The following is a 26,039-nucleotide window of genomic DNA, read 5'->3' as shown; positions in this document are numbered from 1 at the left end:
TCTCAGTTGGAAACGTCTTTGAAACCGGAGGTGGAGAAAGATGACATCGGCAGCAAGGGCATGATGTCTCAGAATATTGAGCTGAGACGAAAACTGGACGACGAACATGCTAGCTACAAACGCAAGTTACAGGCGTATCAAGATGGTCAACAGAGGCAGGCACAGCTTGTCCAGAAACTGCAAGCAAAGGTAAGGCACACCCCTCTAACAGTGAAATTGGAACAGCCCAACATAACAGCAAATGCAGATTGGCCTTACCATAATGCTATGTTCTGAAGGGGAGGGTTGTGCCCAATTTTATTATTTTCTGTTTCATGTTTTCTGTTGAAACATCTTCAAATGTCTGGTTTTGAAATTTATATCAAGAGGGTAAAAGTGAGCAGATTGGAAACGTTAAATTCTAAAATAAGTCCGCACCCCCCTCACTCCTCCCCTTCCCCTTCTCCCAAAGCCTCTGTATTGACTTTTTCACTTGTGTCATTAATGTTATCACATTAACCTCTCCCTCCCCACCATTCTCCCCTCAAACAAGTACCCGCTTCAGATTGCTGTGAAACTAACATTGTTTTGGTATTGACGTCATTTCAGGTCTTGCAGTACAAGAGAAAATGCGGCGAACTCGAAGCGCAGCTCTCGGATAAGTTGGCTGAAACTGAGCGACAACAGCACAGGGTAAGGGTCTGGTCAAAGTTCGGGTCAAAGCTCGGCTTGTTTTCCATCTACCAGTTCCCTTTACTTCTGTTGTACCTGATGTAACTCCAGCACTGGATAATGTCTCTGCTACGTAGTTGATGTTACCAACTCGTAATGTGTCTACTTTCCATTCCCAACTACGTTGCGTCAATATTCATACTAACTTCACTGTTTTTGCGACTGTTGATTTCCTCGCAATCCCTTTGCATGCATAGCTATTCATCCCTTCGCATCTTGTGCACATTGTTATCAAATCTGAGCGTGCGAATTCTTGACCGATTCCTGCAAATATGTTATCGTCATTCTCAAATTGCCATCCATGACCGCGATGTACAAAGTTACGAAACCGACCAAGCTCAACCAGCAACGCGGTGGCACTCTGCGAAATAAAACTGACACATTATATCAGTTTTTATAAAAAAAACCCTTTCCACACGCATAAACATTTGAAGACATTATCTTTGTACAAAATTTTCATACAGCTCTGTCACCTTTCCTGTCTATCGCCTTCTTTCAACGCACAAGAATGACTTTACTTCAATATCAACATAATATCCACAGACTTTGATGTAATAACAGTATCTTACAACCCAGCACCTTTACAATTTATATTTGCGTTATACGTAATATTTGTTGTTACCTTGCATGTATTATACATTAATTCTGTTAAATGCCAAGCTTTCATAAGACTTGGTAGATGTGTTTGTGTATTTCTTTTCTAATGATACATTTTACAGCTATTTCCTGTTTGCCTGCTGACTTTTTATAGTGCATAATTTTTTTTGTACAAGTATAACTTGTCCATAGTCGCTTTATTTGCCTTTTGCGTCGTTGTTCTCAGCATTAATCTGTGTTCCCATATGTTTTCCCAGATTTCATAATCATTTCACAAATCCCATGTTAATAACATGTGAAGTTTTCAAACTTGTTTTTGCGTAGATTCACATGCTGTTCGTTTATCATACCACATTTCTGATGCATGTCTTTTTGCATATTCTAGCTATATTAACCCAGACAGTATAATTTTTCTCATCTCTGAAATTTGCCAGTCATTTGTGTCTGTTTTGACTTCACAAAATAATTCATGTAGAACAGAGTAGTTGCTAAACACAGGGTAATTAGGGGCCCAAGCCTACCGGCTGGGCCCCTATTGGTTTTATAGGAGTTCAACTTTCTTCTTCTTCTTCTTCTTCTACTTCTTCTTCTTCTTCCGCTCTTTTTTGTCGACCTAGAACTCAATCACCGCTTACCGCAAACTTCTGAAACTTGCAGGGCTAATAGGTACCTATGAGATCTCGTGCACCTGGGTATAGAAATTTCGAATAGTCGCGCGACGTGGTGGCCATATTGGATTTGCGAAAAATACCAATTTAATTTTAGAAATCTTCTTCTCCAGAACCAACATACAGATTTAGCTGAAATTTTACTCATGTCATCCTAGGAGGATCTCTTTCAAGTTTGCGAAAGGCGTTTCGATCGGTCACGTGATTTGGCCGCCATCTTGGATTTTACGAAATCACAATTTAATCATTGAAAATCTTCTTCTCCAGAACCAACACACCGATTTAACTGAAATTTACTCATGTCATCCCTAGGAGTCTCTCTTTCAAGTTTGCGAAAGGCGTTTCGATCGGTCACGTGATTTGGCCGCCATTTTGGATTTTACGAAAATCACAATTTAATCATTGAAAATCTTCTGCTCAAGAACAAAACACACCGATTTAACTGAAATTTTATTCATGTCATCCTTAGAGTGATCTGTTCAAGTTTGCGAAAGACATTTGGATCGGTCACATGATTTGACCGCCTTCTCGGATTTTACGAAAATTGCAATTTAATCATTAAAAATCTTCTTCTCCAGAACAAACACACCGATTTAACTGAAATTTACTCATGTCATCCTTAGGGTGATCCTTTTAAGTTTGTGAAAGACATTTGGATCAGTCACATGATTAGGCGCCATATTGGATTTTCGAAAAAAAACAATTTAATCTTCAAAAATCTACTTCTCCAGAACTAACACCAAAATCTTTTCGTAAACTTATAGGCCATACTACTAGATGCTATATAATAAATTCAAGGAAATTAACCTGGCAGTTTTTGAGAAGAAGATTTTTAAAGTATTATTTTTCTGATTTTTCAATGACTTTGACCTCCCCTATACCTCTGCAGCTAAGCCATACAAATGGCTTATTCTGGCCTATGTAAGAGTCATATCTAATTCTGGGCAATCTAATAGAGCAAGAAGTCAGATTTTTGGTATATAGGGATAACTACAAAAAACAATTTTTTTAACAAAATGTCACATGACTTCGATGACCTTTGACCTCAAATATACATATATGTCCATAACTCAGTAACCACAAGTGCTACATCCTTCATATTTGGTATGATGGGAGACCTTATGGTGCCATATCCGGTACCTCATTAAATATGCACATATCTAATTCTGGGCAAGCCAATAGAGCTAGAGGTCTGATTTTTGGTATATAGGCATAACTTAGCAATACAATTTTTTTGACAAAATGTCATGTGACCTCGATGACCTTTGACCTTAAATATACGTATATGTTCATAACTAAGTAACCACAAGTGCTACACCCTTCATATTTGGTAGGATGGGAGACCATATGGTGCCTTATCCGGTACCTCATTAAATATGCACATATCTAATTCTGGGCAAGCCAATAGAGCTAGAGGTCTGATTTTTGGTATATAGGCATAACTTAGCAATACAATTTTTTTGACAAAATGTCATGTGACCTCGATGACCTTTGACCTTAAATATACGTATATGTTCATAACTAAGTAACCACAAGTGCTACACCCTTCATATTTGGTATGATGGGAGACCATATGGTGCCATATCCGGTACCTCATTTAATATGCACATAACTAATTCTGGGCAAGCCAACAGAGCTAGAGATCTGATTTTTGGTGTTTGGGGATAAGTATGGGATACAATTTTTTTGACAGAATGTCACATGACCTCAATGACCTTTGACCTCAAATATACATATATGTCCATAACTCAGTAACCACAAGTGCTACATCCATCATATTTGGTATGATGGGAGACCTTATCACGCCACATCATAAACCTCATTAAATGTGGACATATATAATTCTGGGCAAGCAAATAGAGCTAGAGGCCTGATTTTGGTATATGGGGAAAGGAATGGGATAGAAACCTTTTGACAAAATGTCACGTGACCTCGATGACCTTTGACCTCAAATATACATATATGTCCATAACTCAGTAACTACAAGTGCTACATCCTTCATATTTGGTATGATGGTAGACCATATGGTGCAATATCCGGTACCTAATTAAATATGCACATATCTAAATCATGGTTTGGCCGCTATCTTGGATTTTGTGGAAATCGTACTTTAATCTTCAAAATTGTTCTTTTTCAAAAAAACCCCCAACGATTGAGCTGTCATCCTTAGAGTGATCTCTTTCATGCTTGCAAAAGACATTTGGATCTGCCAAGCGTTTCTGCCGTCATATTGGATTTTGCGTAAAACTTACGTTTACTAGTAAACCAACAGTAACTATGCAATTATGTTCAATTTCCTTCTTAACAAGATGCAAAAGATTTTACCAAGTTCAAATTTTGTACATATTATGATCAGTTGAAGAACTTCAAAACAATGTAACCGCTTGGGCCCCGCAACTCTGCTTGCAGCTTTAATTTATTCTGTAATCCTAAGCCTGGGCAGCACTCAGTTCCATTACATTTGCCTGCGAATTATTTCATTCAAGGATTTGTTGCTTCCATTTTGGCTCAAAAATGGTACAAATTAGTTGTCACAAGTCGTAATGATACATCAACTTTAAACTGAGAGTGTTCCTGATGTCCATTCGGTCCAAAATTATCAAAAAATTTACAGAAAAAAAATCATAAAAATTTGTAAAATGTTGCATTAAAATTTTGGTCCTGATGTCCATTCGGTCCAAAATTATCAAAAAATTTACAGAAAAAAAATCATAAAAATTTGTAAAATGTTGCATTAAAATTTTGGTTGCAAACATTGCAGCACTCAAAGGGTTAAACATGATGATTCTGCCAGGACTGCTTGAGTTAAATATTTCTCCCGTGCCAATGTCCATTGTTTTGTTTCTGTGATGCATGCAGTGTTTATGAATTATTGATTTAACTTTTTTGTTTCTCTGATGTAAACAGCTGAGGAGCACAACGGACAGTCTGGCAACTCGTCTGGAAAGCACGGAACATCGGCTCATGATGCAGGAGGAGGAACACAGTACTGACCTGGAGAGTGCCTTAATCAAACTGGAAGAGGAACAGCAGAGGTGAGAAAGTCACGTGAAATCAAAGTGTGCGATGCGTAGCTGTGTTTCCTGTGTTTCTGCAGTGCCTAGCTGTGTTTTCTGTGTTCAAAATCCCTGGCTATGGGGCTTAGCATACATCCCACCCAGATTTGTCGATGTGCGTTGAAGTCCTGTATGGTCCATCCATGCAATCCATTTGATGTGTTCAAAGCCATTGCATGCTGTGCTGTCGTGAGATTCTAGCACATATTTTGAGTTACTTTCCTCAGGTATAAATCCTATGTTGTACACGATGTGCCCTCAAACCTTGGAGGTTTCTGAAATTTTTTCGGCAAAAGAATTGCTAGACATTTCCTGGAATCAGCCCGATACCAATACATGTATTATGTAAAATTTTCTACAGTAAGAGCAAACACTGTTGAGTCAGTGGTTTAGATAGCACTCTGGTGCTACGTGTATGAAGTGTACCTCTTCCTGAAATCACAAGAGCATGTTTAGTCTGTGTCATACCGTAGTATCGTTGGGCTGGTTATTTGTACGTACAATAGAAAACTAACTCCTCTTGGAGATGTGTTAGTGTATTGTGAATTAGATGCTCTACGTCTGTCAGTCTGTCTTGTGACTCAACGGCATTCTTCAGAACCCTAGAAACATATGTTGCAATTGTTCAAGCTCTGTTTTGTCCGTTACAGAGACAACTTGATAAAGCTTTTCATCACGGTTGTCAGAATTCTGTCAGTCACACCAAGGTGTAAATCGTTCACGCTGACGATCGAACTGCGTCCATTTAACTCTGTTCATGAGAATAAACAGGAAGGAATTGTGTTCAGTTGTCTGCAGATCACAAATACGCGTACATGTTCATCACAATACCTGTACTTGCAAAAACCAACACTGAGATATCTAGGCTTACTCCCTTTGTGTTTATCTACTTTGCTTGCTGTGTATCCAAACTGGTCCATTCTGTCCAAGTTCTGTATGCAAAGCCGTGATGTAATGCCTAGCTGGGAGCTATGGAGGCATTCTTTCACGGGTATAATTAGCTCAGACACTTTAATCTGTGTTTGCTAGAGAGTGATTCACAGTCAGGTTTTGAACTTCGCTGGGTTCAGGTCTGTTTCTCAGTTTTTCTTTCTAACTTTGTTGGCAGGCTTCTTGTCACTTTTCAACATCATCAGTGATTAGCGTGATTCATGACTCTATGTAGTGAGATTGTAAGGCACACTGCATCCTTTCCATCTTTCATGTCAAGGGCCAATATGTATACAGTAGCCAGTCCTATATTGAAGTACTGGTGACCTCTGACCGGACAATATTTTCCTATAACACCTTTTTTACTGGGCAATAACTCTCCTACTAGCATTTTATGCATTTCTGTATACACACTTACATCAGGTTGATGTATTCATCCCTATTTGATAACAATGGTATTAACATTTAGCATGACCTTTGTGCCTTGTGTTTGTTTGTTTGTGTGCATGTTTTGTTTTCTCCCCAGTATGTGCATTCACCTAACCAGCCGTCCCTGTGTGCTCTAAAATGTGTCTCCAATCCCTTGCCCCAGCAATGTCCATAACATCCATGATTCTACCAAGAATGTTCTGTCTCATACTAAACTAAGTATTTCTGGACTAATCTTACATAACATAACTTTCTGGAAACCGTTTTCCTGTGATCTTTACTCTAAAATTCTGTAAACATCTTATTATCACTAAAAGTCAAATAATTCATTGTAAAGCACTCTGTATCTTTATGGGAAAAATTGATTCCCTTACATGGTCTCTCATAGCTAACTCTGTAGTGATATTTCTGGTTTCGGTAAAATATCGTAAGATTCACTGAATAGATGTAAGTTTCTGGACAGAACAATTTTGGCAGAATTCTGAAAGAAAAGGTGTTCTCATGATGTTTTGAATGCATAATGTTGCTATCACTGACGCTGTGTCATGTGACAGTCACATGACATTGCCATGCCAGCATCATGTGACCACCTTTTCATTTGAGGGCCCCCTCGGCTGACGCTGTGTTTTTTTCATTGGCTCAGGAGCGCTAGTCTAGCCCATGTGAACTCCATGCTGAGAGAACAGCTAGACCAGGCCACTTCAGCCAATCAGCAGCTGACTGCTGACATCAATAAGTTGACCCAGGATTGGCACAGAGCACGGGAAGACCTGGAGGCCAAGGAGAAAGAGTGGCGCGATGAGGAGCAGGTGGGTGTCTTTTGATTGGTTGTCAACATACATGACCTTTCACCCTTCTTGTACAGTATAGGACTAACCACCCCATATAGAACCCTCTCAGGCTGGACTTTCTGGTAACATACCAGAGCTACCTCTATATATAGGTGTTCAGGCCTGAAAGGGTTAATTCTCTAGCCTTTCATATGATTGTAAAGTTAACAAAACACCATCTTGACATGATGATATTTCCTTTTTATGTCATCTTATTCACAATAATCAAAGGAATCGTTCGTCGGACAAAATCCAAAACCAGAAATAAACTTTGATTTTCCATCAAATATTTTTTTATCTTTTTCCCATAGTCTTTCAACGACTACTTCGCCAATGAACACAGCCGCCTTCTCACCATGTGGAGGGATGTGGTCGGCTTCAGACGTAACTACGCTGAAATGAAGAGTGCCACTGACAGGTCAGTAACAACCAGAGACAATTCATGGAGAACTCTTTACGCTTCTCAGTAAATGGATAATGAGTAAAATGTATCAATTAAAATTTATTCGGTACTTTCACATGGTACTGTCAGTAACAAAATCCATCGACACTCTGTTTGTAAAACTGTATGTAGAAAGTTGATAATTAGTACGTATTGGTAAGGAAAGAGAATTTTCATCTAAATAAAAATAACCTAATTTGGCTCTGAGATTCTGTGATCATCTATATTGCTAGCTCTAACTTTTGTTTAAAAAGTTCAAAGATTGGAAAGTTTTTATTTTGAGCTGTTTATTTTATGATGTCAGTCAATTTTCTTGAAATCCTTGTGCTGTTTTCCTGACCACCATTCACAAAGTTTTTCAAAATAAAATGAAACTTTACACATGGAGATTAAAAAAGAGTGCCATAAGCTGATAATTGCTCTAAACCAACAGGAACTAACCAGACTATTTTGATATCAAAATTTTCACCAGGGATCTGGCCCACCTCCGTGCTGACATGACCAGGATGGCCCGCAACGTCCACTCAGCGTGCCTCAACCTGAACGCCAACCAGCGCAGTCAGGAAGCTAGCACCAGCGTCCAGCTGGAAAAGGAGCGCGCCGAGAAGCAAGCGCTGGAAAACCAACTCCGTGAGAAAGTCAGGGAATTGCTGGAGCTGCAGGCCAGGCATGACGGCACCAAAGCTGAGCTGCAAGGCATGTAAGTCATGGGGGAGGGTGAATCTGTATCATACAGCTATGATTAGGGATAGAATGAAGCGTGCACTTATAATGCCACATGGATGTCAGTTCCATAGCTATGACTGTTTCTTCATACCCCAAACACAACACCATTCATGGATGCCTCTGTGCATTCACCTGTTTCAAGGGACCCATTTAAGGCCCAGCAGACTTTGTCTATGATGCCCTGTATGGATTGTGCAGTTTCACAGACTGTCAGATGTGTCATCTGGAACCTCTCCGTAATGTTGGGGCTAATGTGCAGCGTTTTAGAAGCTGTTATCCAATTGGTTGGCTAGATCTTACCGTTATAATTAAATGATACAAATAGACTCCCTACGTTGCTGTGAATAGTGACAATCGACAATCAGATATTACCTTCCGAGCACGCTGCACATCAGGAGTTAAAGTTGTGGTGTGATACTCAAAACGTACATGCACTTCAAGCATCATGCACTGCCTCTCTATCAAAGCAATGCTAAACTGCTTATTTGACAACGAAAGGACTCCAGTCTAGATAAATTATATACAAGCATCCCAACATGACTCATTCAGGCAAAGATACATCTTGTTCATATGATCAGTCTCCGGGAGCCATTTGCTACAATTGGGCATAGCATATAAGAATGAGGTTAACTCCCATGGCATTCATAGCCAGTTACTAGAGGCATAAATTTATCAATTGGATTGAACGGGACACGAATTACATAATTTTTTCAGCCTTACTTGCATTTCAATCTAAAGGAAAAAGGTTATGTCCTTGGTTTAAGAAATTCACAACTCGGCACATCCGATGCCTCATTCATGAATGTTTGATGTATAATAATGAGGTTATTACGAAAATATGGTAAAGTACGCCCTCACATTTTCACTCCGTGCATGGCCATCTGCTACAAGTCACATGCTTTGTTGACGTCCTTGTGCATACTTTACTCTATTTTTGATCATAATCTCATATTATGTTCCAGGGTCCAAAGATGTATCATCAAGGTGTGATTACGCATATTAATTGTGAAATCCAATATGTATGCAAATTATAAAGTTCAATATGTATGCAAACTATTGAGTTCTATTTCTATAGAAGGATTTAAAGTGATTTTTGTTTCATTGACACCATTCTGTATGTATTAATAAACTGTTATCTTCGATTGTTTTCATACATGACTGTGAAAATATCGAACAATACATGAATATACAATGTACCATTTTAAATGTTTTATGCATGCATTTTCTTTTTCTCATCCAGCATCAATAACCTGACTGTCAACAATGAAAAATTCAAGATCCAAGTCGCTGAAAAGGATAACCTGGTGAGAACCATGACAAGGACTGTGGAAGGACTGGAGACAAGCAAGGCTGAAACATCGGCCGAGTTTGCCGCAGAGAGCGAGACCCTGCGCAACTTACGCCAGGAATGCGAGGCTCTCCATGCTGCGCTCCGTGATATTGCCCAGGCTGTCATCCATGATGCTGACGTCGGCGGAATCGTCAGTGAGCCCTTGGAAGAGCAGGCAGATGAGACACTGGAAGAGGAGACACAAGTCAGGTTTGTAAAAATGATCTGCATACACCTCACCTTGGTAGGCAGCCATATTGGACATGAGTTAAGGTCAAAGTTCACAAGGAGATCAACAGATGGTTTCAATTAATTTGTGCTACACCTAAAATCAGTTGGATTTGTGCAGGAGATGATTTTAGCATGTACAGAAGGAAAAGAAATGTCTGCCTTATTATGTGACATTTCACAGTAAGTATACTTTATAAAATGCAGCTTGTTGCCCTCTGTAAAAGTTCTCACTTTGTGAGTCATCTTTTTTGTTTCACAGAAGTTCTGAGCGTTCATTATCTCCAGGGCCTCGCACCCTGTCCCCAACCAGAACTCTCTCACCAACACGTCGCTCTCGATCCGTCTCCCCTGGACGTGTACGATCGCCTGCGTTTGCTGACTCTACTTACTCCGCTGTTCAAGCAGCTCTGCAGAAACGGCAGTTACAAGTCCGGGTAAGCTATTTGCCTTTGGTGTTTCAAAATTTTGACCAATCCTGCAAATGATCTTGGGCAAGACTGAACACAAGTCTGTGTCTGCTCTGAACAGCTTTACAAATAAGCATAATCCTAGGGAGTCCAGTTTTTTCATAAGGCTCCAGAGGGCTCCTCAGGTATGCCTGAGTTTATGAAAAACTGCAAATGATATTTTCACTTGCACTAAAAATCTAGATAATTTTTCATCTGCAACCTTATAAACTGAACAGAAGATTGAAATTTTGTTTCAAATTTAAAATTTTAGAACAAAATATCAAATTCTGTCTGCTCTTTGTGTTAGGAATATTTATAAATCATAAACTACATTTTTCCAGGAACTTCATGCCAAATTGCAGTCTGCCAAGGAGCAAGGTGATGTTCTGAGGAAACAACTGGACGACATCGACAAGGACAGACGCCATGCTGAGGAGCAAGTACGAAACCTGCGTGACGACCTGGACCTGAGTCGCAGAGACACCGAAGACACCAAGCGAGACAGAGACAGACTTCGAAATGCCCTTGAGGTGACAGGAAGGTAAGGATGTTCAGTAATTTTATCTTTTTTTAGGGTCTGTTGATTATTTAAGAGACAACCATGAGAATGAGAATTATAGCATTTTTAGGGAGGGGGCGTAGCCATTTTGATGTGTGATACAATGGCAAAAATTCAGTTGCACTTGATCATATTGACTGTAGCATGGAACATCCCTACCTTGCCAGTATAGCCATGTCTTCAAGTGTTACACAGCGATCTATGCTAGTTTACATAACTGCAACCCTTCTATGAGTGATAAAACTTTGCCAGATCCAGTATGTCAGTTTGCAGTCTTACAGAAAGGAGGATTCAGGCAAGAATAGCTCGTTCACAATTGAAATATACAATTGCAATTTTGTAAAATCCACTCAAATCCCGTCAAATTTCAGTGAGAAGACTGGCCTGGAACGACTCCGTGAAACCCTGAACGAACAAATCGAAGCTCTGAACCTGGAGTGTGAGAAGCTGCAGGCAGCCAACGCTGATCTCCAACGGCAACGGGACAACCTGGAAGATGAGAAGGACGACGTGGAGAAGGACCTAGAGAGACACAAGAAGGAGATCGACAGAAGAGCTAACGTGATAGATCAATATGAAGGCAAGAACTCTTCACTCAAGGAAGACATCGTCTCACTCAAGGAAGGTCTCAACAAGGCTCTCCTGGAGAAGGAAGTTCTGGAACAAGAAAAGGGTGAAGTCAGTGAGTAATTTTAACCTGTTCCACCCCTGATTGCCAGTAAACAGATCCACGCTCACCATTGATAACAATGGGATTGGGACAAACCATGGCGGTGAAAGGGTAAAGAATTTATAGAAACTATTCTCGGAAGTTGACTATTAGCAGCAAGGTCATCTTGTATTTCAGTCAGCTGATGTGACTGGCTGTCAAATATCTGATAAAGCAGGACTCAAAAAATCTCTTTAACAGAATCAAATAAGATGATATGAATATCATGGAAATTATCCATCTGTCACAGAGAAGGAAAATATAGCAATTATGCAATGGATTTTAGCTCTCAAAATAATTCATCATGTTGTACTCAACATAATATAATACATAAAGGTGCATTCTCAGAATTTAATTTTTCACAAAAAATATTCCCTCAGGAACTCAACTAATCAGAAGACACTAGTTGAAGGTTACAATACAGAATTGGTTCATGTTTGATACATTGACCGTGATTGGTGAGAATGTACATCACAGTCTGTTAAATCAAGTTTAACAAGACAGAAATATTATAATTTATGTGCTTCCCCCCCCCCCTCCCAGGTGAGACTTTATCCAGAGCAGAGCTGGCGAAGGCAGAGCTTGAACTTGAGATCAACAAAGTGAAGACCGAAGAGGCCAGTCTCCGCGACGCGCTGCTGAAAATGCAAGCCTTGAACGAAGGACTCGGCCAGGACAAGATTGAACTCAACAAGATTATCATGCAGGTATGTATGTCGTCGCTGTCGTAATATGCCCGGCAATTGCTTCACTACAAGAACACAAACCATACAGTGGGTAGACAAATCTGAGTCAGTTGCAGTGGGTATTGTCTGAGTCCCCTTACTACAGGCCATTTTATTCCTGGCAGATGCATTTGAAAAAAAAGGATTGATTGTCAGTTATGTAATTGTCTAGTATTGGTGAATGTACCTGACAGATTTTGGCAGCAGCCCAAGTATGCTAAGTGACAAGATTCCGTGTTTAGAAAAAAAGAAAGCAAGTCCAAAACAGCAGTTCTTAGGCAGCCATGTATGCCATGACCAGCTCCCATCCTGTGAATTGTCTGTTCTGTGATGAAGATTCGCTAAGTGTACACTTCCTAGTCAAATTATAGTGATTTCTGCTTTTCAACGATCCCACTTTTTGCTATGTCTATAGTGCCACACCCAATAGTAACAGACCTTTACACAACAGGAAATATTGTTGTTCACTATTGTGTGTCTCCAACCAACTTCAATTCCACTTAGAATACATTTTACATTTATACTGACTTTCAATAATTGTGACCCGTGTAATTTTTTTCCCTTCACACCGACAGCTGGAAAGCGACAAGGCTTCCCTGACCTCCGAGAAGCAGGACTTGGAGCAGGAGAAGGCCAGCATTCGTGAGGAACTGGTGCGCACGGAGCAAGAGAAGATGGACGTGGAAACTGAGAAGATGGGTCTGGATCAGAGTCTGAACCACGCAGAAGACAACAGGGAGAAGCTGGAACAAGAAATTGGAATGTTGAACAAGGAGAAGGCAGAGATTTTTGAGCAACTGTCACAGGTATGTGCAGGGGCCATGCCTCAGGGTTTCTCTCATCCTCTGTCAGCTTTGCTCTTTAAACATCTGTTCCAATTGCTGTCAAGATCTTTGTTGAAAAGCTAGATCTAAGATAGATCTAAGATAGATCATCAGTTTATTAAGTCAACATTCTGACAGGTTTGGCAATCATTATGATGATGATTGTAACCAGGACAATTATAATGTTGATGGTTGTAATGATGATGGCGGTTATGACAAAGATGATGATGATGACGATGATGATGATGATGATGATAGTGATTGCAATGGAGATGATGACTACAATGATTGATGTTGTCAAGGTTTCACAAAAGAGAAAAATACAAATGTGGACGTATCATGTAGCAGAACACATCAAGCTAGACTGTCAATTCATATGCCATGTGGTGTTTATCCATATTACAGATCATGCAATAATGGATTCCTGTCTTTACATGAGCTTTAGTATTCTGAAATCTCTAATGTATCAGTGTGTTCCTATCCCTGTATGATACCGAGCCACAAATGTTCAAGCACAGAGAGACCTGAGATCAGAAGCAAAGTTTTCAAATTTGAATGCTTTAGATCAAGAACCCAGATGTTATGTTTCAACTGAAAGTAGTAATGTATTGTTGTCACACTGATTGCTTGTAGGTAACACGCCAGAAGACGGCCTTGGCGGAAGAGCTGCTGCAGACTCGCAGGGAGGTTGAACGCCAGAGCGACACCGTCGTCCGTGTTGCCAAGGAGAAAGAAGAACTCACCAGAGAGAAGGCCAACCTGATTGTACAACTGACCGCTGCAGAGAGAGAAAACAGATCCCAGTCTGAGGTATGTACCATCACCAGAACACTTTATTGGAATACAAAGTCAAGGCGTGAGTCACTTATCAGCATGGGGTCAAGTGTAGAGTAGGTTTTACATTTATAATATTCATCACAGGAATGTAGGCATTTTCATCTTGTCAGACTGCTCGCCAACAGAGATATGCTGATTGCGAAAGTGCAGTGTCTTGTAAATCGTTTGATTTAGACCAGGAATTTTTACAGGCACCAGAACCTTTTGTTGATGGGGCCATGTGATTCTACTTATCACGCTGAAGATACCCCTCATAATCATTGACAAAGTCAACTTGAGTGAATGCTAAGTTTGACCCAGTGAAGTAGATGACGTGTACTCATAGTAAGGGTGTGCAGTCTTGTCCTGAATTGCACCCAGAGGCCGGCTAGAGTGTCGTTCATGTCCGTGGAGAAGTTCCCTGCCTGCATGACACATATTTCGGGACACTCATAAACATGAGCTTACTCCAAAAATGTCTTCTTCGTTGGTACCTGCAGGTGATCGCCTCGCAGAAATCCGACAAGGAGAGTCTGGAAGGCTCCCTGTATGAGTCTCAGCAGACTGTCAGCAAGCTGGAAGCCCGCAAAGCCCAGCTTGAAAGCGAACTTCAGGAGCTCCAGCTGGCCAAGGAAGCCCTAAACGGTGAGTGTTTGTTTTGATTATTGTAACTAGGCCATTCTGCAGCTTGGACAAATTCTTATCATAGAAAAAAATACTCAGCTTCATGTCACATTGTCATGGCAACTTGCCAGTGACGTATTCCAATATTACGTAGTATTGTGGTACAGCTACTGATTGTACTGATAGCACTGCAGTCCAGTTTAAATCCCCTAGACTGTGTATGCACATACCTGTTCGCTAAACTTGTATTTAATCACAGAAAGATTACAAAGGCCCTGCTACTGAACCAACACTCCTACAGGCGTCTTTTGCCAAGACAACCCTCCCCCCCCCCCCTTCCTGTGAAGTTTGACCATATAAGGCAGCCTGACAACCATAGCGTGTCACTGTCACTAGGCTAGAAACCCCAGTATGATAACAACTCCAGGCCCAGAGATGTTTAAGCAGGGCTTGAAACTTGGCACCGGTTCAAAATTTGGAAGGAGAAAATAAATTAAAGTCACATAGAGGTTGTGTTCATTCATGGTGGACAATACCCTTTAAATCAATCGTCGATGTAGTAGTACTACCATGGCCTGAAAAAATGTGCTTTACAAAGAAAGCAAAGATACATGCATCACAGCAATTAAATGCATGGTTTATGCATATCCGGAGGTTGTTTTAACCCTCATGTAAATTCAAGTTTACAGCATGTTATTAGTAAATACCCCAAACTGGACGACAAACAGTGGGTTTGAAGTAGGAGGGGGGACATTAATGAAATTAGCAACCAATGTTGGGATTACCTCCCTGTTTAACAGTATTTGCTTTGGAGTAAAGCTACACACACGCTCATAGTAAACCCCGCTCTTCTGAATGCAATTTTTGTCAGTGATACGATATTCCCCCTGACCACGTGTTCACACATTTTGTACTGATCTTCCAAACAACCTGACTTACCTCCGCAGTTGACCTGGCACGTGTCCGCAAGGAAATGGAGATCGAGGTTACCAAGAGAGACAGAGACATCGAACTGCTGGAGAACAAACTGGCCGAACAGGAACGCGCCAGCTCCATTTCCATCAAGCAGCGAGAGCAAGCCCATGAAGAAGATGTTGAAAGACTTACCCGTGAGAAGGTACAAAGCAACCTTACTCTCATCTCTATGTACAGTCCATCATTCATTGTTCCCAGTACATTGAACTAACCTTGCACTTGAAATTGACATCTAGCATCAGAGAGAATGCTGTATATTACATTTTGACTATACCCATCAAAATTGAAAAATTTGCCCCAGAAGTCAAGAACTCCGTTAGCAATTGAAAATAGCCTTTTGAAAACATTACGTTCAGATTTGCAGCAAAGTAAATAATTAGCTGAAACTGCTCACAAAATACAAGAAAGCTAGCTACATATTTCTTTAAACAATTTTATAACTTTTAAACCATTGATGACATTGAACTTGCCCTCATTGTATTAGAAAGTAATTTGAAATCATGATCTCTCATTTTTTGACTGTGAATTGGGGAAATATTTATCAAACGCGGTATTCTTTGTATTTCAGGAAACAACACAACTAGCAATGGAAGCGGAGAGGGAAGAGATTGTGACAAGACTGACCACAGAGAAGGATGATCTGGTCGCCCTCTTTGAGAAGGAAAGAGCCGAACTGAATGAAGAGATTGCAGCCATCCAGCACGAGAGGGATGAAAGCCTACTGATGGCTGAGAATGAGAAACAACAGGTAAGAGAACACCCCTTATTTGCAATGGGATGCTCCATGAGCATTTCTACCAGGGGTGAAAGGATTGGTAAAATAGGGCAATCAGCTTCAATGAAGTGATGGGGTGACTATGTGTGGTAAAGAGAAACCAAACCAAATGCAAGTAAAAGGTGTAAAGTGTCAGTACGATTTGTTTTGAGGTGTCTGTTACAACTTCTTGCATGGTCCAAGCGATTTGTAAAATGTTATGTAAAGTTTTTGAAAGAAGAAACTATTTCCATTTAAATGGAAAAAAGTTACACAACTGTTTTGACTCTGTGAATTTTACAAGCTACCCAGTAGGACATTCAAAGTGACTGACCAGAGAGCAATGGTTGTGGTATCGGAAAGACCAGTAGTTGCCATCGGCAACAACACCAAGGAGTTGAATAAGAACACCATGGAAACGGATTATTGTCCGTCCATGCTCAAGTTTACGAACAATTTTTGTTCTCTCACAGTGGTGTGCAAACAAGATCTTAGGTTGCAGTCAGCAATGTCTGGGATTTGACTCAGAGCCAAGAACTTAACATTATGCAAACAATACCACATATTTGAGCCATGAGCTTTAGATCCAGTCACACTTATTTTAGGGGTCTTTCAAACTCCAAATGTCAACTACGACAGAAAAATTGATTTTATTTGTGTGAGAAGGTTTACTTTGTACACTCTTTCAAATATTTGAAGACAAAAATGCAAGGACAAATTTTTTTTGAGAGAGAAATTTTTCTGGTGAAATGTAGCTCTGCAAAGAACTGTAATGATAATACTTTTGTTGGGCAGTACAGAAAAGAATTCTAACGTTACCATTGTGTGTAGAATTACCAGGTGAGGACTAGAAACCAAACACATAGTTAATGAATCAGTATTCTACAGTGCAGGGCAAAAATTTTTTATAAAAATTTTTTACCAGTATCAACGTAAGAGAATAGAAGTTTTTAGGATTTTTTGAACCATGGTCATTGTCAGCTAGGCTTGTTGCTAGGGATGAATCGCAAACAATGAGATCTGATCAAGATATGACCAATTCTTTTTTTTTTATTTGGCGATGGAAATTAGTAGAAGGGACGCTTACATGGCCTTGAAGCAGTCAATAGTTGGCAGTGCGCCAAGACAAAGCCATTGTTGCAACTCAAGTAGGTGTTTCAGCGCAGGATAGCTGTTTGGTGATTATTGTGTGACTGGTGAAGAACAAATCATAACAATAGCAAAGATTGCTGAGAAAATAAACTCGGGCTTCAAGAAAACTCTACGTTTTATTTATCAACAAATAAAGCGGTGAATGGGGAATATTAAAGATAGGGGACTTTGGGGGATAATAGCTCTTTTGGTTTGATTGTGATTTTCTATTCAACAAAGTAGGCTCTATTATATACATCAGGTTTTCAATTTTAAAGAAGCGTTCATGGCTGCTGAGCATTTAATAGGAAGTCAAAGCACCAGAGATTAAATTTTTTAGACGCAACTGTTGAAAAAGTGATTCAAAATGAATTTTTGTAGTCAGTGTTTCATGTTTTTAATAAAACAGTCAACATTTAAGTGAGAATAATATACAGAAGGCTGTAGTATAGTAGAAAGTTTATAAGCAGTATTGTGTCACGTTTCTATCCTTTTTTTCTAACTTTATTTCATCTTCTGAATTTTATTCCTCTTTTAACTTTTCTTGTCGTTATATTATCCTTGTTTATCAGGCGCTGTCCATTGCACAACAAGAAAAGAACCAACTACAAGAGAAACTGAACAACGCTCAACACGACATCGCTAACCTGTCCATGGATCTGGACCGCACCAAGCGAGACGCTTTCGGCAAAGCTGAACAGGATAAGGTCAGATTTTTCAGAATTATTCATCCACTGAAACCAAATTTGACCTCTCTACGCCTGTCTTCAAATCTTCTCTGTATTTGTCAGTCATGTTTCTGTGTTAAATGCTGTTTCCAGGATTTATGTACACATGACTTGTACCCAGTGCTTCTACCACCCTCCCTCCCTCCTTATAAGAAGAGGAGGGGAAACAGTGACATACAAAACATCAGTTCCTCACACCATTGACAAGATATTCCACAGATAAAAGCGGCCACAAACCATATATTTGGCTGAACAAAACTGCCTTGTAATAGCTGACGTAGCAGAAAAAATTGAATTATATGGTTTGGATGTCTGAATAGACAAGACCTGTCAAACACAGTGATTTTTTTCAGCTTTGTTCATCAGAGTAGGGCCTCTGTGCACTACATACCAATAACTTTGTGCATTAGATGCCTAGCCCTCCGCAGAATATTGAGTTAGTTTTTCAATTAAATCCGTGATACACGGATATGGAATGTTGTTCCTTTTCCCAAGGCAGCTTCCCTACACTTGAAGACCTTTCCCGTCAAAGTGTAACACACCAACGTCCCACTCACAACCAACTACGACACACCACCATTTAATACCAACATTGCAGGCAAAGCACAGCCTAGTAGACGCTTTCCTCACAAAACCCCCCAAACATGCCATAACAGAAAAAAATGTTTAGACTCCCAGGAGATTCGTCACTTCTGAACTGACAGTTTTGTCTGCAAATTAAATGAACTTACGTGTCCGCAATATGCAATTAGTTTTTCTGACAAAGGGCCATGCAAGCTATCTAATATATTACAAATTTTAATTAAAGCTAGAAGGAAAAGCGTGATGTTTCTGGTCTCTGGGGTCTGATATATTTATTTTAGTTCTCATGAGACAGTTTGGCTTTGTTGTCTTCAGTTTTGACTGCGCTAGCTGTCAGACTCCATATCGGCCGATTGCAAAATTAATGTGTAAGTTAAGTCCTTTGATTGGTCAGTTTGTGACAACTTGTCAAGGGTCTCACAAAATTTAGTGATTGGTCTGTGACCTCTTGAAATGACCTTAAACAACGGAGCAGGACAATGGGAATAATGGCCTGGTTGATACTAGCGTAGAAACTATGCCGGTATCCGGGGCAACTTTGTTTGAAAATTTTATGACTGGCAAAGCTCCCGCACAGTGACCATTCACAAGTAAATGGCTGGGTTGTAGAGAGGACATAGACAAAGAGGGGACAACACACATGCCTCGGTATTGTAGCCACAAACAAAGGGGAGGTGTTCTGAAGAACAGAGTTTGAAATTAGTTGTGATAGGGAGAACTGGCTTGAGTTGTGGGACGGAGCTGGAGAGGCAAGCATGTAGGAAGCGTGTGTTGACACCAGCTGGACAGAGACTTTTGGACTGGTTCCAGTTGACCAGAACTTGAGCCGAGGGACAAAACCCATCGATCATGGATTTCAAAAGCAAGTGTACATTGATGGGTGTGATGGTGGTTAGTTTTCAGAGCTATTCCCTTCATCGTATCCATTCTATGTGAAATTTTGTCGATGCAACTTCATTCTGGTACTGCTCATACACTTCCGCCAGACCACTACTACTGCAGGCATTGTGTTCTCATATGTGTACCATATGTGTGTGTTACACTGGACACGCCCACCTTGTGCTAACTACATATATTTGACTGGCAAGACAGTTTTTGCATTGTTGGTAGTGCCCATGAATATACTTACCAACCTTGTGTTTGTGTTTGCCCATATGTTTTAATATATGGGACCATTTGTCATGAATAGAGGCGTTGACCTTTGTACATCTTCACACCCTGGTCAGCCATGCAAAAATCAATAACTACCATCTTTTTTTAGTTTGCTTCATGTGTTTTTCTCATCATCAAATATACCTTTTTATTGCAAAACTACTTCCCCCTATTTTTTTTATCTTTTTTGTGTTTCTTTATAACTTAAATGCATCTCCTAAATGTGCTTGTTCAACATTCCACTGAATTGAAACAGAAGTTATGGAATTGAATTTTCTATAGATATTTCTGCTTAAAATCAGAAGATTTTATGATACTTCAAAACACTGCAATGTCTAGATTGAAGTGAAATGATCATATCCAGGGAAATGAAAGCAAACTCCTGCAGCCACATGTGAGGGCAGAATCTGATTCATAATTCAGGTTCTTCTGTGTAAACGTTGAAGTTTAAGCCAACTGAAGATCAAATATTTAAAACTGAACATTTTGATTTTTTGTTTCTTGAGAGGAAAAGTTCCCTTTTTTTGCATTCTTGGGATGAATAGAATGCATGTCTACTGACAAGCAACTCAGATTCTAAAGTTACTGTATTTTACGGAAAAATGTTTCAAAGGAAGTAGTTTGTGGCCATTGCCACTAGCTAATTTTGACAAATTTGTAAATATGTACATATCATTTTGTTGAATTTCACTGAAATTGTTGATTGGAAAAACTGAATTTCGAGATTAAAATGCTTTGCTCTTGACTGAATTACTACAAATTATTTGGACAGGTGTTGAAGAAAATTTGCAAGTTGATGTACAGCGGGTTTAGCCAGCTCCCCGCTCCATTTAACTGAGTGCTCAACTGTGTTTTACGTAAATGACATTTTAAAACATCATGCTATTTTACTGTACTTAAATTATTGACATAAGATTTTAATTATGGAAAAAAAAACAATGATTGCAATGAATCACTCGTCAGTGAAGTTTAAAAACACCCACAGCACATTTCTGAACTTAGCCGTATGGAAGAACATTTCATGGTTGACCCCACTTTTTGACCAGCTGATTGATTTTTTTGCCTGAGGTGGTTCATTATCAGCGATACGTAACTGTTTTGTGTTTTATCCGTTTTCACTGCTACATATAGTTTTCCCGCTTGGTGAGTACACAGTACTGCCAACATTGAATTCAAGTCCTTTTTGGAATTTTTTTCCTACGAAGTTTCAAATTTCAAAATCTTTGTATTGAGTGTTCTATCCGTACACCACTCATTACATATTACTCTCCAGCTTCTAGTGTTGCAGTGATTCAAACACCTGCATCCTACTAACACAGAGAGTGAGTGATTTGGTTGCCATGGTTTTCTGCAATAATCTTCACTCATACATTTTCAATGTCCGGCTTTAATGGGGCCATACAGTCTAATAAGGATATCTTCACCAGCTGGTAAAAAATTACCTCTGCAGTCTTGTATCTTCTGGCTTATGATTGCCACTATACTGGCTCTGTCAAGTTGCCAACATCTGTTCTGGTTGAGATAGAAACCATTTTCAGTTCAAAAAGGTTTTTAACCTTTGACCGTTTTTGACCTTTTTTGTAATCTTTGATATTTTGTTCATGGTTTCAGACAACTATCAACGCATTACAGTCAGAACTCAAGGATATGAGAGCAAACTTCGAAGATGCCAAGTAAGTTATGAATCAACTATCAGGCTCTACCCACAAAGTCTGTGACTCTTTCAAGCTTCGACCCCTATTTCCTGTATGTTGGTCCTTCCATCATTATAGAAAACAATAGGATCATTCCAAGTCATTCTGTGAAAGTGTGAACCCGATTGGCCCTGTAAAAAGGTCCAAAATCACCATTAATAACAAAATGTCTAGCCCAAACCATGGTTGTGAAAGCTATACTTACAAGTTGTAAGTTGGAGTTGTAATTTTTGTATCACCAGACTTAGCCTTATTCGACTTTTGTTGGAAAATGAATAAATTTGATTTTTATTATGTAAATAATGAAAAAATCCTTCTTCAATTTTTGTCAGAAAATTTATTAAAATTTAACGCTATTATATTCAATTTTTGTCAGAAAATTTATTTAACGTTGACTTCTATCATGTATAATGAAATATGTAATCATTTCGCTCTTGTAGTATTGCCCATGAGAAAGAAGCTAAAGAACTTTGTAACCAAATCAAGGAACTGCAAAAACAGAAAGAGGCTGGCCTCCGAGAAGTCGCAGAACTGAAAACACAGCTCAAAATGGTCGAGGAAGCTCGTGACGGAGTGAGACGTGATCTCATTGAAGCTCACCGCAAGATTCGTGAAGGTATGAATCGTTGGATTGTTATCTGATATGACAGAGTTGGGCAACGGTCACCATCCTTTGCTCTGAAATGAGCTGAGATAATAGTTAGGCAATGGTTATTCTTCGCCCTATAGCAAAGATTATATTAATGGTTAGTTAGGCAAATGTATTTCTCAGTGCTGAACATGATCACATTGCAAGCAGTTGTGGATTTGGTATAGGCAAATCTGTATTTGCAGAGTTAGGCAAATACTTGACTTCTCAGTAGAGTTAGGCAACTTATATCTTCATGGTGATTGTGACTGTCAATTCATATGCCTATAAACTTGTGAAGAGCATTAAAAATTACTCTCAGATATCTGAGAGGAAAGAGTTCAGTGTACAGTCTGTTAATACTGAGAGATTTCTGTCCTGACTTACAGGTGATGAGACGCAGGGACAACTGCGTAAAGAGATCACGGACCTGAAACGCATCTGCAACGATGAAATCCACGAGAAGGAAGCCATCCAAAAGACCAACGACGACTTGAGAAACAAAGTCAAGAAAGTAGAAGGCGAAAAGATTCTGCTGAACCGATCTGTGGAAGACGCCAGCCAAAAGATTGCCGGTAGGTGGTTGTGTCTCTCAGAGACTTAACTCATGTCTCGGTCTTCATCTAGTATTTATTAATAACAACGTCAGGGGAAAAACTTTTATTTTTAGTTTGTTAAATTCAATGCATCAACAAGCAGGCAAAAGCCCAAATGGCAAATACTGGATGAGGTGCCAATGAGGAGTAAAATGCCTTGCTCAAGGGCACAACACTGCCTGGGTCTGAACTTACCATCCTCTGATGGTGAGTCAATTACTTGTGACTTACTGAGTCTTTGAACTCGCCCACTTCTGACAATGAGTCCAGTACCCCCCCCCCCCCACTGCCTCACGATGCTTTCTCCTCACCTCCTCCAACAATGTTGCATGTAAATTGTAGCTAAAAACATAATTCTTATGCAATCTATCGAAAATTTGTCTGACAGCGTACACAAACTGTTTCAATGGTGACATTTTCATTCACAGTACTCGACGAATCTAAGTCTGGTGTACAGAAGGAGGCCTCCGATCTACGAACAAGCTTACGTGAAGTCGAGAAATCTCGCCTTGAAGCTAGACGCGAACTGCAGGAACTTCGCAGACAGGTAGGCATCTTTGTCATATTTTCAGATCTGTCTGCAGATGCTATCCCCCCAAAAGTAGAAAGTAGAATAATTCTGGTTGATTGATGGAAAGGTACATTTAGCTTTCTATCAGATGTCATCCAATGAGGAACGCGTTACTTAAAGAGATTTTGGTCACAATTCAAAACGATCAAGCCAAAAGGCAAAAATATTTTATTTGTACTCTATACATGGCTAGGAGTCTACAAATATCATTTTTGTTATGTTTTAGTAAAATTTCTAGTATCTGCTTAAAGTAATATTCTCATTTTGTATTAATTGTGATACAAATATTAATTTTTTCAATTCAATAATTTTTTTTACCAGATCAAGACATCTGAAGGAGATCGTGCCAAGAAAGCCAAGGAGATAAGTGACCTGATGGCAAGAGTCGCCAGAGACGAAGAACTTGCTGAAGAAAACAGAAGAGAGAACTTCCACCTCAAACAAAAGGTAACAACATATCAAACTGTCAGTCTTAAAATGTAGTTCATGCCTCCAAATTGAAAGACTTAAAAAAACTTTTGCTCAAACTTTCCATACGGAAACTTTAAATCATTCCCTTTCAAAACCAAAGAATAAATTAGGGATTGCAAAATTTGATACTAGAGAGACAAATTATCCAATATTTACTCACTTTTGAAATTCAAAATGGCTGCCATCCCTGTGAGAACTCTATGGGGAAAAATAAAAATATTTGACTTCAACAAAAATCAGCTGGTGAATAGTTTAGTTACTCCATCAGCTTCAACATGAACCCAAACAAATGGTAGATTAGAAAAGTATTGTAAAAATTTGAGAGTCTGAGTTCGGTCAAGAGGTGCATTTTGCCGTAATATCAAATCTTTGGCATATTCCTGATATTGGCCTATATCATGTTAGGGAAATTATTTCTATATCGTTCATACGTGTGTAAACTGTTCTTCTGGGTCACAAGTTGCACTGGAGAAAAATGTTACATGAAAGAATGACGACTTTGCCCTTGAAGAGTAGTTTTTAACTTTGATGATTAATGAAAATGTCAAGTGCACGGAATAGTACCGCTCTTCAGACCATCCACTAAGAATGTAAAACACTCATAAATACAGACGTAGCATGAAAGAAGTGGTTTTATGGCGTACTCAGAAACGGACTCATCATGTACAGTAGCTGTATGTCCAGTAATAGTAATATATTGAAATAGAGGAGGATTTAGCAATTGAAAGTATTTCTAAGACAGACTTGAATTATTGCTCATTTTAGATCGTGGAAAGTGAGACAGGTCGCGACGCTTCACGTAAGGAGGGACAGAACCTGGCACGTAAACTCAACGAACTCGATGAAGAACTGCGACTTAAGGAGAAGGACTTCCAGATGGCCCTGGAAGATGCCCGCCTCACTGAGAGGAAAGCCCAGGATAAGATCCGTGGTCTAGAAATCGGTCTTGACAACACCAACATGGATCTCGGCGACATGAAATTGAAACTCAGCGCCGCTGAGGGCCGTATCAATGGACTTGAGGCACAGCTTGCCCAAACCGAAGGTGAGTTTTCTTCAGCCGTCATTTTTGCAGCTGATTAAACGTATCAAGATAACGTACCATTACTGCAATCAATTAGTCTTTTCAGCTGTGACTTTCTATGATCCTGACCTACAGATGCCAATTGTTTTCAGGCTTGAATGTCAAAGGAAACTAAACCTCAAAAAACCTGCAACCAAAAATATTTTAATTTTTGGTAACAGACAAGCTGTGGATGTGAAATCAAATTTCTAATCAGACGAACATTGGCTGAATCCCCACTTTCTGAAATGAAAATTCAAATTGTATTCTGTTTTGTCTACCTGTGCTTGTAAGACATTTGTAGTGTATCGTTTCATGAAAAAGCAGTCATCAGAAATGTGAAATTTGGAAAGCTGTATTTTGAATGTTGCATGTTCATTTACAATGTTGTACGTTGCACTTCATGACAGGCAACAAACGTGAGGTGGAGTTCAAGCTTGGCACATTGCACTCCACTCTCCGCCGTACCCTGGGAATTGGCACCGGCACTCGTACTCCAAGTCCGCCACCATTCCGTGCGAGAAGCCCAAGCCCACGTCGCCGTGCTCGCTCACCACCAACCAAGGGTAAGCTGCAACACTCCACCCCTTTGCACTTACACCTCTCACTGAATTCTCTCTGTCTGAATGGCTTTGCTGTCCTTTGAACTTTCCCAAGATATGACAGAATCTGAAAAATCTGTGATGATGTGTCCGAGGCAGTTCTATTGTGTCCAATGCATTTTACCATTCACTGAACACAAACACAGAAATTGTAGGCGACATATTCAAAAACTTACATTGTAACACCAGATGTCACTACAGATAGGCCATTTTGATTTCATCCCATGCACCTAAACCCAGAGCTCTGTGCACACATCAATTTGGTTTAACCCAAATGCTTCCTGTAACTTGATCACTCGATTACTCTGTTTAAACATTCCTAAAAGCAAAGTGATTCCCACAGTGTACATGGGTATTTACTGATGAGCTTTCTAGAATGTATGTGAATGGCGTATACAGCAAACATGCAGCAGCTGTGAGCTAGTGCATATATTTT

At 39.7% G+C, this 26,039-nt stretch overlaps 1 protein-coding gene across 1 annotated transcript in view; it reads left to right on the top strand.

The window, feature by feature from the left end:
• The window catches only part of LOC139137381 (rootletin-like), a 93,615-nt gene that overhangs the window by 54,690 nt on the left and 12,886 nt on the right, over nt 1-26,039 (top strand). The window contains 24 exon segments of the mRNA XM_070705437.1: nt 7-189; nt 589-672; nt 4,884-5,011; nt 7,035-7,200; nt 7,533-7,639; nt 8,136-8,363; nt 9,630-9,929; nt 10,210-10,384; nt 10,741-10,940; nt 11,330-11,640; nt 12,211-12,374; nt 12,968-13,198; nt 13,850-14,026; nt 14,533-14,677; nt 15,604-15,773; nt 16,200-16,379; nt 18,089-18,223; nt 21,590-21,651; nt 22,113-22,288; nt 22,690-22,875; nt 23,325-23,443; nt 23,789-23,914; nt 24,704-24,983; nt 25,412-25,567. Of these exon segments, the coding sequence (XP_070561538.1) occupies nt 7-189; nt 589-672; nt 4,884-5,011; nt 7,035-7,200; nt 7,533-7,639; nt 8,136-8,363; nt 9,630-9,929; nt 10,210-10,384; nt 10,741-10,940; nt 11,330-11,640; nt 12,211-12,374; nt 12,968-13,198; nt 13,850-14,026; nt 14,533-14,677; nt 15,604-15,773; nt 16,200-16,379; nt 18,089-18,223; nt 21,590-21,651; nt 22,113-22,288; nt 22,690-22,875; nt 23,325-23,443; nt 23,789-23,914; nt 24,704-24,983; nt 25,412-25,567 (4,189 nt within the window).

The sequence above is a fragment of the Ptychodera flava genome, chromosome 7, assembly GCF_041260155.1.
Source record: "Ptychodera flava strain L36383 chromosome 7, AS_Pfla_20210202, whole genome shotgun sequence".
NCBI lineage: Eukaryota > Metazoa > Hemichordata > Enteropneusta > Ptychoderidae > Ptychodera > Ptychodera flava.
Note: the sequence above shows the minus strand (reverse complement) of the source record. Positions and strands in the feature narration are given on the sequence as shown.